At 46.2% G+C, this 13893-nt stretch overlaps 1 protein-coding gene across 1 annotated transcript; it reads right to left on the bottom strand.

Annotated features, from left to right (window-relative positions):
* Positions 1 to 559: 559 nt before the first annotated feature.
* GABRP (gamma-aminobutyric acid type A receptor subunit pi) lies at positions 560 to 12475 on the bottom strand. The gene is given in 9 exon segments (XM_062502192.1): positions 560 to 874; positions 1795 to 1988; positions 2514 to 2666; positions 4051 to 4188; positions 6580 to 6662; positions 7463 to 7680; positions 8638 to 8705; positions 10964 to 11067; positions 12405 to 12475. Coding segments are annotated over 9 exon segments (1344 nt in total).
* Between the last annotated feature and the right edge of the window lie 1418 nt (positions 12476 to 13893).

The following is a 13893-nucleotide window of genomic DNA, read 5'->3' as shown; positions in this document are numbered from 1 at the left end:
CTGCAACACCAAATCACTGTCCTGGCACTGCAGCACCCGGGACAAAGCAGCACCATGCACGGGAGCATCCCCCTGTGCTGCACTGCACTGATCTCCTGCTGCTGCCTCCGGGCTCTCACTGCAACAGAGCAGCTATTGAGGCAGCAGTCACTGTCCCTCTGTTCTCTCTGGTAAAGAAAAAATAACAGGCATGATCCTGTACACCCTCTGGGGCATCTCAGCTGGAAGGTTCCAACCTGCTCCAAGCCACCAAAATAATTCTGTCACCTGTAGTGCTCTGTAGCTGCCAGTACAGTCCTGCACACCCATCTCCAGCCAGGTGAGGTGTGGAATGAAATACAGGTAGGAGCAGGAGAGCCCAGCACAGCCACTGAGCTGAACAACTGCTGCCAGAGTCAATGCTGCTAATGCAGGCACACCTCACATACTTCTGCTGGGTACCTCAGGAAACACAAGGAAGCTTTTTATCCACATTGAATTCACTGAAGTTATATACCTAGATGCCCACTGGCATAATTCCTCTCCTGCTGAAGTGGAAGAATGAAGCAACTATTTTCTATTAAAAATATAGATAATAAGCCCAATAAAACACATTGATCACCATGAAAAACAAAGGGAAAAGCAATTTGGAGTAGTGGTCCACATTGCCAGGGTTCTGAATTGTGAAATAACCAATAATCCTGTGCATTTTGTTTCTCAAGACACATTTGATTTTCTCATGACTTTTCATGGTCAAGTCACTGCAGTTAACATTATCACTGGAAATCTCAATGCTTGTGAAGCTAATTTTCTGTTTATAGCTGGTGATAGAATTGTTGAGGATGTTGGTGATGTTAACCTCTTCCATTTCTTCAGTCAGTTCATTTGCAGGCCCCTAGGAAACAAGTGTGGACAGTTTTAGGGTTTGTCTTCTGCAGAGGAAGGAGACCATAAGGACAAAGACGTAAGAGCACAGCTTTATATTTGGTCATCCCAACCCTCAAACACACCTTCCAGCTGCTGCCTAGTGCTAGGAGGGCCTGAGGTCCCAGAGATGCCTGTTTCGACCACGGTATCTCTAGAGATCTTTATAGAGCAAGATCCTTGAGCAAGTCCCACTGTGGGTAATCCAACATCCACCTCCTACAGGATATCCATCTCTTCCTGTCTATATGATAACTAAATGGCTGGGAACTCAGTATTGAGGTGGGAAACCTCCTTTTCCCAACAGGATTTGGGCTCTTGATGACCACTACACTGCAGCCATACCTGATTATTTAATTTCTCACACAAAAGCAGAGCCCTTGAACAACTCAATCTCACAATCCCCACAGAATACTGTGGGACAGATATTTGGAAGCACAAAAGGGAAGATGTTTGGAAGGAAGAAGGATACAGCTTTCCTCAGGTAGAAGGAAGGACCTCCCTTATTGGAGGTGTTTGCTAGAAGAGTGAAGAGCTGTGTTCTACTGGCTTTTCTCTGGTGCATTTGAAAGGAGCAGAAGTGCTTCCTGCTCACATGAGCTCACCTCAGGGGTGTGGACCCAGTCAGTGCTAGGCCCAAGTGTCTTTCTGGATATGGTGCTGTGAACCCAACAGGACTGCCAGGTAAGGCTGTTGCTCAGAAATCTGACAGAGACACAGCACCCCTGTACTATTCACATGTTTGTTACACAAAAAAGGTTTAGATTTAGTGCCAATTAGGAGAAGCATTAATGATGTATCCATAGCAGGAAGACCATTTGTCTTGTTCAGTTAATGGAGAACTAATTGCTGTCAGTCCAAGACCACTCATTAAGGTACCTTGGACCTTACCTCTTTTTGTACTTTAGCTGCACACTTCTGTGATGAGCTGTAGTGAGCCACTGCATATTCCACAAGGGCACCAAAGATGAAACTGAAGCAGATGCCAAGATACACATCAATGGCCTTAATGAAACAGTTGGTTTTTGAAAGGGAACTTCGTGAGCCGATCATCAGAGTTGTCATAGAAAGCACTGTTGTAACTCCTTGGAAAATAGAGAGATCTTTTCTTGTGGACACTTTGGAGAAGTCTTGGCCTATCTTCCTGCTCATGTCATTGCTCTCTATTGCTGGCCAGATAAAGCACATCACTTCTTACCAAACCCAAATCATCCATCACAGCAACTGAAATGCTTTTGTAGCATTCAGTAGTTTCACACAGCTCTCCCTGCCTTTGGCAGCTTGGCTCCAACAGGCAGCTGGCTCTCTTCTTTCTCAATTAAAAGACCCCCCCATCCTGCTCCCTCCAAAGCACTCCACAAAGATCGTGTGCCCTGTCCTCTGCTCTCTGCAGTGGGTCTCCTGGACCCTCAGCCACATACAGCCCTGCAGGTGGGCACGTGTCCCTGCCACAGCATCTGCTCCTCACCAGCCCAGCTCTGCCTGAAAGAGCAGCAGGTGAGCAGACCGTTCATCCCTGAGCAGGTAGCTCAGGAAAAGTACCATCCACCCAGCCTTCAAAGGCTCTTCTGACTGCTGAAATCTTCTCTATTCTTCAGGCAAGGACTCACCAATGCAGGTTCTTGCAGGCACTGAGTCCAGGGTGATCCAGAAAGAAACCCAGGACAACATGACAAGCAGAGTGGAGGGCACATAGGTCTCCAAAATGAAGTAAAGGACATTTCGTCTCAGTTCAAACTGTAATATCAGTCGTGGGTATCTGCCTGTTCATGAAAGGAAGAGACTTGGTGAATGTGAGATTCCCAAGGACACCTGAAGTAAAACTGGGACAGCCCAGCACCAGCCCTTCAGCTGGGGAAGCCTAGCAGAGCTTTTGCAGGTAACACACCTGAGACAGGAGGACACACACAGCATTGACAGGCAAGGAGGCACCTGCACAGAACTACCTGAACAACACCACCTGAACAGAACCATCTGAACAGCACCACCTGAACAGCACCACCTGAACAGAACCACCTGAATAGCACCACCTGAACAGCACCACCTGAACAGCATCACCTGAACAACACCGCCTGAACAGTACCAGCAGCACAGCACACACCCTGCAGAGGGGCTCCTGCCCCTGAGCACAGCAGGAATGTGTCAGCAGGGCCTCAGGTCTGAGCAGAGCAGGGCTGATGCTCTCACCTGTTCTCTCACACTCAGCACAGCACACCTTTCCCAATACTTGCTCTGAAAGCACTGCCTGGTTCAGCCTTACCCGATGGCTGAAAAACAACAAAACATTTGTCTCTTGATGTCAGCAGGCTCTGGCTCACATCCCAAAGCATCCCTGTGCCTTATCATCACAGAGAATCAGGCTCCCGTTTTCATTAGTGATTTGTGATCTTTGATAATTTTATCTTTCTGTGCTTAAAAAAACTCAGTCATCTTTTAAAAACCAATTTGTTGTAAATACTGACATAAGGGTTCTGAGACTGTATCACTAGTGTTTTCAGGAGGTAGTTCTGCTCTATAAACAACAATTCCCTTTGAAGTGTAGAAACAAAGTCCATGTTGTTCATGGGCTGTGTATGCAACAAAACAACAAAACATTGTTATTTTTAAAACCTTGTCATTCTAAGGAAGTTGTGCCCCCTTTCATAGCACCTGCAATTGGAGAAAAGAGTATCTTACACTGATAATGCAAAAGGCATTGAATTCTGATCTACAAAAATATGTTATTCCATCATGATAGAATTGTATTTTACAAACAAATGTATATTTAAAAAATTAATTGTACTCCTAGTTACTGTAAACATTGCTCTCGACAATACCGATAGACTGCACACCTGGGTAGAAGGGATAGAGTTTCTTCAGGTATATGTGGAGGAAAACAAGGAGAACAAAAAAAAGTTAAAAATCCATCAAAAGGATGCAGTATATTTTACACCTCCATCTTTCCATGGATTTCCATCTTACAGAATATCCTGACTGCAACTAATAGGATATCACCACCTTTCTGTTAATCTCTTTTTGTGAGATTAAGATCTGCTAAAGGCTTTAGTGATTCCGGACGAAGTCAAAAGATCCTGGCCCACAGGAGGAGAGGTGATAGAATGGGAAATACCCAAGAGCTTTCCCTGCTTTTTCCTCTTGCAAGTTTACCTGTCTCCTGCTGGGACCTGGAGACCAGGGTATGGTAACGCTCCACCCTGTACTGGGACAGCTGCAGCCTCTCCAAGCCGTGCACAGAGTCGTTCCCCCGGAGCCAGGTGAAGGTGACATCGCTCTCATCATAGCCCCCTGAGGAGAACACAGACTGTGTGACCAGTGTGACCAGGGAGAGCCCAGATGTGACCAGTGTGACCAGGGAGAGCTCAGCTGTGCCCAGCTATGCCCAGCTGTGACCAGGGAGAGCCCTGTTGTGCCCTGCCCCACCCTGCCCTGCCGTGCCCTGCCCTGTCTCCTGCAGGGACCATGACCTGACCCCAGCCCTGCAGACTGCACTGAGGCCCCTGAGCTGTGTCTGAGCAGGAGGGACGTGGGCTGTGCTTCCTCCACTGCCCTTGGTCTGCTGCTCCAGGTGTGTACAGGAGCACACACCTCTGGGAATGATACACAACGTGCGAGGCTGCTGAGAACCTACTGTAGTTCTTTCCAGAGGGTATTTATGTTTTCAAAGATAATTCACTGCTGTCATACACAGCTTGATTACATACAATGGGATATTAGTTCTGCCATGGTTATCCCTCAAACACAGTCTCTCTGTTCAGTCTGAAAGGAGAGCAGGAGAAACACAGTGGTTAAAAAAGAGAATTCAGATCCTACTGAGCCCCTTACCACCCAGGAAAAGCACATTTCACTCAGCCTTTCATGTGCTTCAAAACATCAGAAATGGCATTTTCAGTTAGTCAGGAGCTTACAGCTGAGACTGCTATGTGGTTATGAACCAGGCTCCTCTGACTTGGTACACATTGTCCAGAAAACCTCATAAAAACAACCTTTTCTATGCATCATTCCTCCTATCCTCAAAGGCATTAAGTTTCTGAAGACAAATAAATACACACAACATTTAGGTAACACCAAATTCCTGCCTCAAAGCAGCAGTACTCCATAATGCCATCTGAGTCTGTGCCTCCAGGCATGGAAGTGATGACATGACCTGGGGTTAGACTGAGGGATATCTCAGTCTGCAGGATAAACATTGTACTGAGTTGCCAGCTTGCCATTCCCTTCCAAAAATTGACTTAATTTAGGAAACAAGTCCATCAGTTTCACTGATTTAATTCTTTTATTAAGAGCCCTTCTTTGAGGCCATGAGTAGGGACACTGTGATTCTGATAATAACCCATTTGTCCCAGCAGAAGGAATCAGATGCAGTTGTAGCTCTATTTACATCTAATTGTGTTTTCTTATTAGACACAAATTACCAGAGCTTGGGAATGATGAACTCCTAAATTAGGTGTCCAGAGCATGAATCCCTGAGTAGAATCCTAAGCATGTGACTTTTCAAAGTTCTTAAGTGGTTTTATAAATTGTGGTTACTCAGGAAAATTTTATAATAAGTGATAGATTGTTGTTAATTCATCTGGCATATATTTAAATAGCATTATTTCTGGGCACTTATCCTAATGAAATCTCCAGTGGGCAATATGTATGTAATTTCATTGGAATTATACAGCAATTGAGCATGATGTAGGACCCAATCAGTTTTAAACCAGGCCTAAACATGCTCTGCTTTAGCAGAAGAGGCCAATTGTTATTATTTCAGAAGCTACTCTTTGTAATAAAGTTAACCATGGTGAACTAATATGATTTTAATGTGAAAATAATATGTGCTTCCCTAGGTGCTTCATGTTGCAAGCCCAGAAGTTAAAGATCTGGTCCTTCTGGTGCTGAGATGGTGGAAGTTGGGTTTAGTCCCACGCAGCAGGAGCTGGCACAGCTCATCACAGGGCCAGAGCAGCTGGCTGAGCCTTGGAGTAACAACCCTGCAGTGGCCCACGCTGCCCTGGAGCCTTTCTCAGCCATCATTGCCACAGGGGAGCTTTTAAGCTGAGAGCAGAACTCACTGATAATTCCTCTTCTTGAGACTTCCCAGTCTGAGACTCCTCTGTTGACGAGGGTCCCACCCTCTGAACCCCTGCCTATTGGCGGGGGGCAGGTACCACAAACCTGTCTTTGGCCCCAGTTTGAGCTCATGAGTTTGAGAGCCATCTTCAACTCCAATTCTAGTGAGAACTACCCTTCCCAATGTCCTTTTACAAGTGGGGATTTGGGGGTGCAAGGGCTAGTAGGTACCTAAAGATGTGAGAATTGTTCTTTGTGGTACTCTATCACATGCACTTACCCCACAAGTTAGTTTAGAAGAAGCTGTGTGTTCAAAAGGATCTAAATTTTGAAAACCATCCAATATTACTTCATCCTTTCTGTGCAAGATTGAATTATCTACACTTTAATAAAATATTCTTTATTACCACTTTTTTGCATAAATTGCACAGGGACAGGAATTCTCTGGACTGTGGATTACAACACGAATATTTGAATAATGATGATGCAGAAATTGCTTTCTTTTGGACATTAGAACTTGCATGAATGAAAATATATTCCAGAAAACTGTGCTTAATCCTAATATTCAATATACAGTTACTTATGAATAAACAAATTTAGAGTTTTCTAGCATGTTATACTTACAGCTTTCTAGCTGCAGTTGGCATGTTTGTGTGTCCATAGGGTATTTTGACAGGTCCATGTTACAGGCAACAGTAGTAGTGATTCTGTAGGAACAGAAAGAACTCTGAAAATTGCAATAAAAGCATGTTTTACAAATCAAACTGGATCACAAAGCTCTGCTCTGCCAGTTAGATTATTTGGACTGATGGTATGAATTAACTGAGAACCCTCAAGAACAAGCACTCTCTGCAGCCACCCCAATGAAAACATAGCCCAAGGAGGAATTCTGCTTTGATCTGCTGAGATATAGAGTGTAGATTCACTTTTCCCCCCGCCCCCCCCCATTGCTACAATTTTCATATCTTAAGGAGTCACCACTTGTGACACAGTGACTAACTGCACAAGTCCTTTGGCTTGCTCTGACGTGGAGGCAGGCGAGTTTTACTGTGCAGCTGAGGTAGCTGGGTAAGGAGCACTGTAGGAATTGCTAACTCAGATGCTGTGCACTCCATGGACAAATACACTTCTTGGTAAAAAAAAAACAGAAGTCATCACTATATGGCAATGGATAAACAAATGGTTTCCCACAATCAGTTAAATTTTCTCTGTTGTAATGTCCTCCTTCCACTCCTCCCCTGCCCCCATCTGACTGGGCTTTTCCTCAGTTTTCCTAAACTCATGAGTTTTCTGAGCAGCCTCAGGACACAGCATCTCTGATGGGAGATCCTGATCCCTGACTGGCATTTCCAGAGGCCAGAACAGGGGGAAATGCATCATCAGAGAATGGTCACCGCTGGCTTGTTGACCCCAAAGTCATGACCAGTGGCAGCTGGTCCCTGCTTCTGTGCAGGGTAACCTGGAAATCTGTTCTGAGCCAGCAGCAGCAAAGCCAGAGGCTCTGTACCTTAAGGCATACAAGACGGTGCCATTAGAGAACAGCCTGACCAGGCGGTTGCCCATGGTGACGTCGTGCAGGAAGGACCTTTTGGACTCCACGATGTAGGTGTCTGGCACCCAGAGCAGCTCCAGCAGGCGAGCATCCAGCGTGAAGCTCCTGTTGCCATGGAAGACCAGGCGAGGGTCTGTCCAGCGCTGCCGCAGGGAGATGGTGGCTGTGTAATCCTGGGAGACACAGCAGAGCCTGGATCCAGAGCCTGGATGTGTGTCCAGGCACCTGCAGGGCACAGCTGGGGCACCCCGCTTGTGTGACAAGGGACAGAACACATCCTTGTTCAACCTGCCAGAGCCAAGCTCCAAGCTTCACTTTCATCACTGTTATATTCACTGTGTAATATTTCTAATACACTTCCACTCTGAGGTGTGGAGTTTGAGGACTAAAGATTATACTTACTGTACTTACCGAGCAGTTATTGTGACTGATGTTTTTGTGCCCATTTTACAGGTAAGAGAACAGATGGGAAGCACACACTTCAGTCATTAGCTAGAGCTGGGAAATTCCACACGTACTATAAATCAGGTTATCAAAGAGGCATTGGCACTTTGGAGAAAAAAGGCAAATGAACCCAACCTGTTATGTCAGGGATGTCTTTAAAAAACCCAAACAAGTAAAAAAAGAGAACTTGTGCTTTCTATTTTAATAGGAGTTTTGAATCTAAGAACACTGAGATTAACCTGAGTTTGGCCTGACAAATCAGCTGGAGCATTCTCATTGTGCCCCAGCAGAAAAGAATAAGCAGCACCCACTGAGCTCTGAAGCTGGTGCTGAGTCTTCTGGACACCTCAGGCACTGCTGGACTATGCAACTTCCTTCCTTACAAAGGATGCCACACAGGATTGATTTTTTGTATTTCCACAGGGTCTGATTTCCAGAAGCTGCTGAGTTTTTGACCAGTAGGGCTTTTGGAACCACTTCTATTTACTTGCAAGCCCACATTACTATGGCTTCTACACAGTCTGCAGCCATAAATGAGCTCTGTTTCCATTCCACTGCTGAAAGTGGTCAATAAGAGAATAAAACAGTTTCAAAATGACCATTTTTGTGCTGGACACAGGAATGCATGTGAAGTCTCTCAGGCATATCCCAATCTTATATTGCAAAATAAAAGTTATTTCACTTACCATGTCACTCTCAGATACACTAGAAATACTTGCAATGTCCAGACTCATTGCAATTTGTACAGGTTCTCCTGCAGAGGGAAAGAAATGCTTCAGCAGAGAGAAGGGAAGTGTGAAGGGCACAGCAAAGACACTCAGGAGGCAGTGCAGGTGGGCACTGTCCTCAGCCTCACTCGCTGTCACTAAAACTGCAGAGGCCAAGAGGGTCAGACACAGTTCCAGAGCATCAGGATCACAAATGACATGATCCAAAATGTACTCATCACTGTTAGGAAGCTGGAGGTCAGTGTTTGGTGACAGCAGCAGGAGTAAACGCCCAGCAGTGGGGGCTGTGAAGCTCAGGAGTTCAGACCAGCAGCATTTCAGTGGCATTTGCCATTGGACACGCAGCCAGGGCCACTTTGTCCCTTGATGCCAGCCCACAGCAGGCACAGGGTGTCCAGGCCAGGAACCTGAGCACAGAGCACTTCCCACAGATCGGGGGGCCCAGGGCAGCCCCTGCTCCTGGCCAGAGGAGACATGAGTCCTGATTCCCTGATTCCCCGAATCCCTAATTCCTGAAAGGCACTCCTGGTATGCAGAGCAGCAGCACCTCTGTCCCAGTCCAGCTCCAGGTCCAGCTGGGAGAGACTCACAAGGGAGAGGGAGAGGGAGAGGGAGAGGGAGAGGGAGAGGGAGAGGGAGAGGGAGAGGGAGAGGGAGAGGGAGAGGGAGAGGGAGAGGGAGAGGGAGAGGGAGAGGGAGAGGGAGAGGGAGAGGGAGAGACCCGGGGGGCACCGCGAGAGGGCAGCACCGACCGGGCAGGGCTAGGGCTAGGGCTAGGGATGGGGATAGGGATAGGGATAGGGATAGGGATAGGGATAGGGATAGGGATAGGGATAGGGATAGGGATAGGGATAGGGATAGGGATAGGGATAGGGATAGGGATAGGGATAGGGATAGGGATAGGGATAGGGATAGGGATAGGGATAGGGATAGGGATAGGGATAGGGATAGGGATAGGGATAGGGATAGGGATAGGGCTGGGGATGGGGATAGGGATAGGGATAGGGATAGGGATAGGGATAGGGATAGGGATAGGGATAGGGCTGGGGATGGGGATAGGGATAGGGATAGGGATGGGGATGGGGATGGGGATGGGGATGGGGATGGGGATAGGGATAGGGATAGGGATAGGGATAGGGATAGGGATAGGGATAGGGATAGGGATAGGGATAGGGATGGGGATGGGGATGGGGATGGGGATGGGGATGGGGATGGGGATGGGGATGGGGATAGGGATAGGGATAGGGATAGGGATAGGGATAGGGATAGGGATAGGGATAGGGATAGGGATGGGGATGGGGATGGGGATGGGGATGGGGATGGGGATGGGGATGGGGATGGGGCTAGGGCTAGGGATAGGGATAGGGGGACACAGGCACAGGGACAATTCTAGGCATAACAAGATGGTAAGTTCTGCATTGTCTCAGACATTTCTTATCATGGCCAAAAAAAGGAAGCAGATCAGGGCTGCTAGTAGCAGCCTACAGTGTGAAGTATCCATGGCTTTGTGAAAGTTGATGGAAAATTTTTCTGTCAAGCAGGGTTTCATTAATGGTTCAGGCACCCAAAATTAAAAAATTAATACCCAAAATTAAAACCCAAAATTAATAGAAATAAAAAATGGTCATTGCTGTTTCTTAAACTTTCAATGATACTTTTCATGTTGTGAACGCCATTTTGAGAAACCCTTTCCTTGGTGTGATGACAGCACTCACCTTGAAGGTGGGAGACCTGACACCCAAATTGCTCAACAGGCTCCGATAAATTCCTAAATTCCTGCCTGCTTCTGACTCCCTAGAATCTCCCCAGGGTTTGAAACGGGTTTGTGTCTCAGTGGGAGGTGAAAGCATGTGTCAAAAGTCTATATTCTTGGGAAGAAGAATTGCTTTTTTCCTCTATAGCTGCATAAACAGCTATAATAGCTGTACATGACCAAAAGTAAAGTAGAAAAATCACAAGTGTCAGGCTCTAAACAAAAGCTTGTAGAGTTAGAGCAGAACTTAGTTATTTAGTCAGGTCTTTCATAGATATGTTAGTTTTTAAATTCCCTGCTCTTCACCTCACAGCTGGACATATTCCCAAGCCCCACACATATGTGCAGCAACTATTCAAGACAAGAGTGGGTGGATGCACAGAAAGGAGAGCAGCCTGGGACACCAACTAATTTCAAAGAAAGACAACCTTTGAAACTGCAGCATCCTAAAGCAAACTTAAAGCCTGCTCTCCCCTCCTCAAGAGCCTTACAGACTGATTTTAGATGCTTTCTCGTGTGGAGCCAACATACCACCAAAGTAGGGCCGGAGGTATTTGTTGTACCCCGTGGTGAGGTTTTCAAAGCCAGGAAGGGATGTTGTGTCCCTGCTGTGCAGGCTGGATCCGTGGCCCAGACTGCTCCTGGGGACCCAAACACAAACTGTTACATACATGCTGGGCTGAGCACATCTGGTCTGCAGCTGCAGCTGCTGCGAGCTTATGCTCAAACAAATAAATAAACAAACAAACTCTATAAAATAGTTATTTAAACCAAGTAGATAATTGAAATCACAAGCATTTGCTCACAATGCTGTCTTGGCTGAATAATTAGAACCTTCATAGGTGGGCAAATGGCAAATTGCCTGGCTGATAGTTGCAGGTTAGACACACAGTATCTTAAGAATGTTCTTAAAATATCACAGAAAAAAACAAGCAAGGTAAGTAGATTGCAAGCCTGAAGAATAAACCCCAATATCCCCTTCCCACTCCTTCTTGTACAGTCCATATTAGGAATATCCTTTTTTCCTCCCATTTATGACAGCCTGAGACAAATCTTTCAGCCCAACAGCTCCTCCTCTCTAATCTCTTGTCCCCTAAATAAATTTCATCCTGATAGCATGTGAGTGTCAGCTCCCAGAGCTGCTGTCAGCAGTAACAGTGCAGGGGAAAGGTGGAGGGCTGTCCACAGACACCCCCTCAGCCCTGTGGGCAGGGCTGCTCCAGCTAAAGGGGTCCAACTGGTCCAACTGAGGGTCCAACTCTAAATTACAACACCAGAATTTCCATTTTGTGACTGGCCATTGAAGGCAGGAGCTGTGCTGTGATGTTGACAGATCTGCACCCTCACACAGGCGGTGAGAGGGACAGGGTTTGGACTGGGAAAGGGGAGTGTGATGGGGCAGGGTGGCACATCCTCACCTGAGAAAATGTGACCCAGTGAAGGCTCAGGAGTTTGTTTCTGCTTAGGGTTTGGGAGGGAGGCAGAGCCTTTGCTGCTCCCAGTGCCAGGACCCTGCTCTGGGCAGGAAGCAGCCATGGAATTACTCACAGCTCTCACCAAGGGTTTTTTTTCTGTTTCCTTCACAGATGGGCTAATAGAGCCTTGGAGCTGAAGGATTTACACTAAACAGGACCTTACAGCAGAACCAGATTTTGCACAGTATAGATGTAAATACTTCAACAAATTTGGTACTTGTAGGTGCAAGGATGGTGACAACAGAGCTGGGAGCCTTGTGGGAGGCATTTCTGGTAAAAAAACTACAACCTGTGCTGGTTCTGAAGAGGAAATCAGGGGTTGCACTGTTAATGGACGTACTGTGGTTTAGGGACCAATGTAGATTGCTCTCTCCTTTACCACATCCCTGACTGCAGGCTGCCTCCTTTGGATGGGCTGGATAATGGGAAGCACAGTTTTCTTTTTATCCACATTATTTATGTGAAACACTATTCAAATATTCCCTTTAAAACAAAACAAACACTCCACTTACCTTTGTGTTGGAAGGAAAAGACACAGACCGAAGAAGGGAAAATATCTGCAGAACATGTCTGGAGATTGTTTCTGTATTTGCTCTGCTTGTCTGCAACAAAGAAAAGAAAGACAAACTTTTGTGGCTTAGAAAAAAATATTTCAAAGGAAAGAGGCAGGGAAAAGAAATGCTGCACAGTCAGAGCCATCACAGAGTGATGTGTAACATAGCCAATATGCAGTGGCTCCTGCCCTTTTTCCTGGCTAATATAATTTTCCAGCATGTTCTATCACTTACCACATAAAAGACCCTGGTGACAACTCAGGTCTTGAAGTCCTAGATAAATTCTAGCTCCTCTCCTATCAGTATGGGATGGCAATTAGCTGATATTGAGAATGGCACCACAGGAAGGGATTGATGAAATAATAAAATGTGTAGGTAGTTCCCAGAGCAGTCAGACTCGGAAGCCAAGAGAGATCCTGCCCACAGATGGCAGGATCATAATTTCAGCCTCTCTTAGTGTTAGGCTCCCCTTCCCAGCCTCATAGAAGTGTTGTAATTCTGTGCTCCATTGATTGTACCTGGGATAAGCCCTTGCATGCAACATGAGGTCATTGCACTTCAAAGGGGTTTCGGTGACTTTTCTAGGAGTGGAACCAAGTTTGGCTGCTGGCCCAAGACTCCTCGGGCTCATGCTGGCCTTGGAGCAGGTGCCAGGTGCCACAGTGGCAGCTCTGAGCTGTGTTCTGCTCCACTCTGATCTCCAGCTCCCTGCTGGAAGTGCTGCTCCAGACACACACCTTTTTTCAGACCCAGCACCTCTCTCATCACACATGGCATTTAGGGCCTCAGTCTGCCATCCCAAACTTCACGAGTTTTCTGCTTGGGTTAGATCCTGCCTGCAGTAGCTCCCCACAGACCAGAGGACACTTTGCCTCCTCAGCCAGAGGCAGAGCTCTGGTGCTGTGCCATGGGACAAGCAGAGCACCAGGAAATAACTTTTCCCACACAGAGCAAGTTCAATACCTGAATATTCAAGTACTATGAATGCAGGACATCCCACTGGAGAAAGGATGGGGTTTTTTCCAAAACACAATATACTCTAATATTGGTCCTACATCTGAATTTCCAACAAGGCTTTATTCTTCTAACCCATTCTCTGAAATGGCACTCAGATGTTTCTAGGTGCTCTCAAGGGCTCCTCACTATAACATGAGGATGCAGGACCAGAAAGAGAATCATTTACCCACTCACAGCAATGTTAGACAACAATTTTGATTGAAAAGAATGAAGATTGGTCCAGCTTGTTTAAAAAACTTGTAGAAAGAAGCTAATTTTACAAATTAGACTTCAGTTAAAGTATGAAATTTTATGAACTTAGCTGAGAAGACTCTCATGAGCATCCCTGATGCACAGTCCATATTTTGCACAGGATGACTGTAAAGACAATAAATAGATACATAAATAAAGACTGGAAGGCAGTGAAATGGAAATT

The sequence above is a fragment of the Cinclus cinclus genome, chromosome 14 (assembly GCF_963662255.1).
Source record: "Cinclus cinclus chromosome 14, bCinCin1.1, whole genome shotgun sequence".
Taxonomy (NCBI): Eukaryota; Metazoa; Chordata; class Aves; order Passeriformes; family Cinclidae; genus Cinclus; species Cinclus cinclus.
This window is presented reverse-complemented; position numbering and strand designations above follow the sequence as displayed.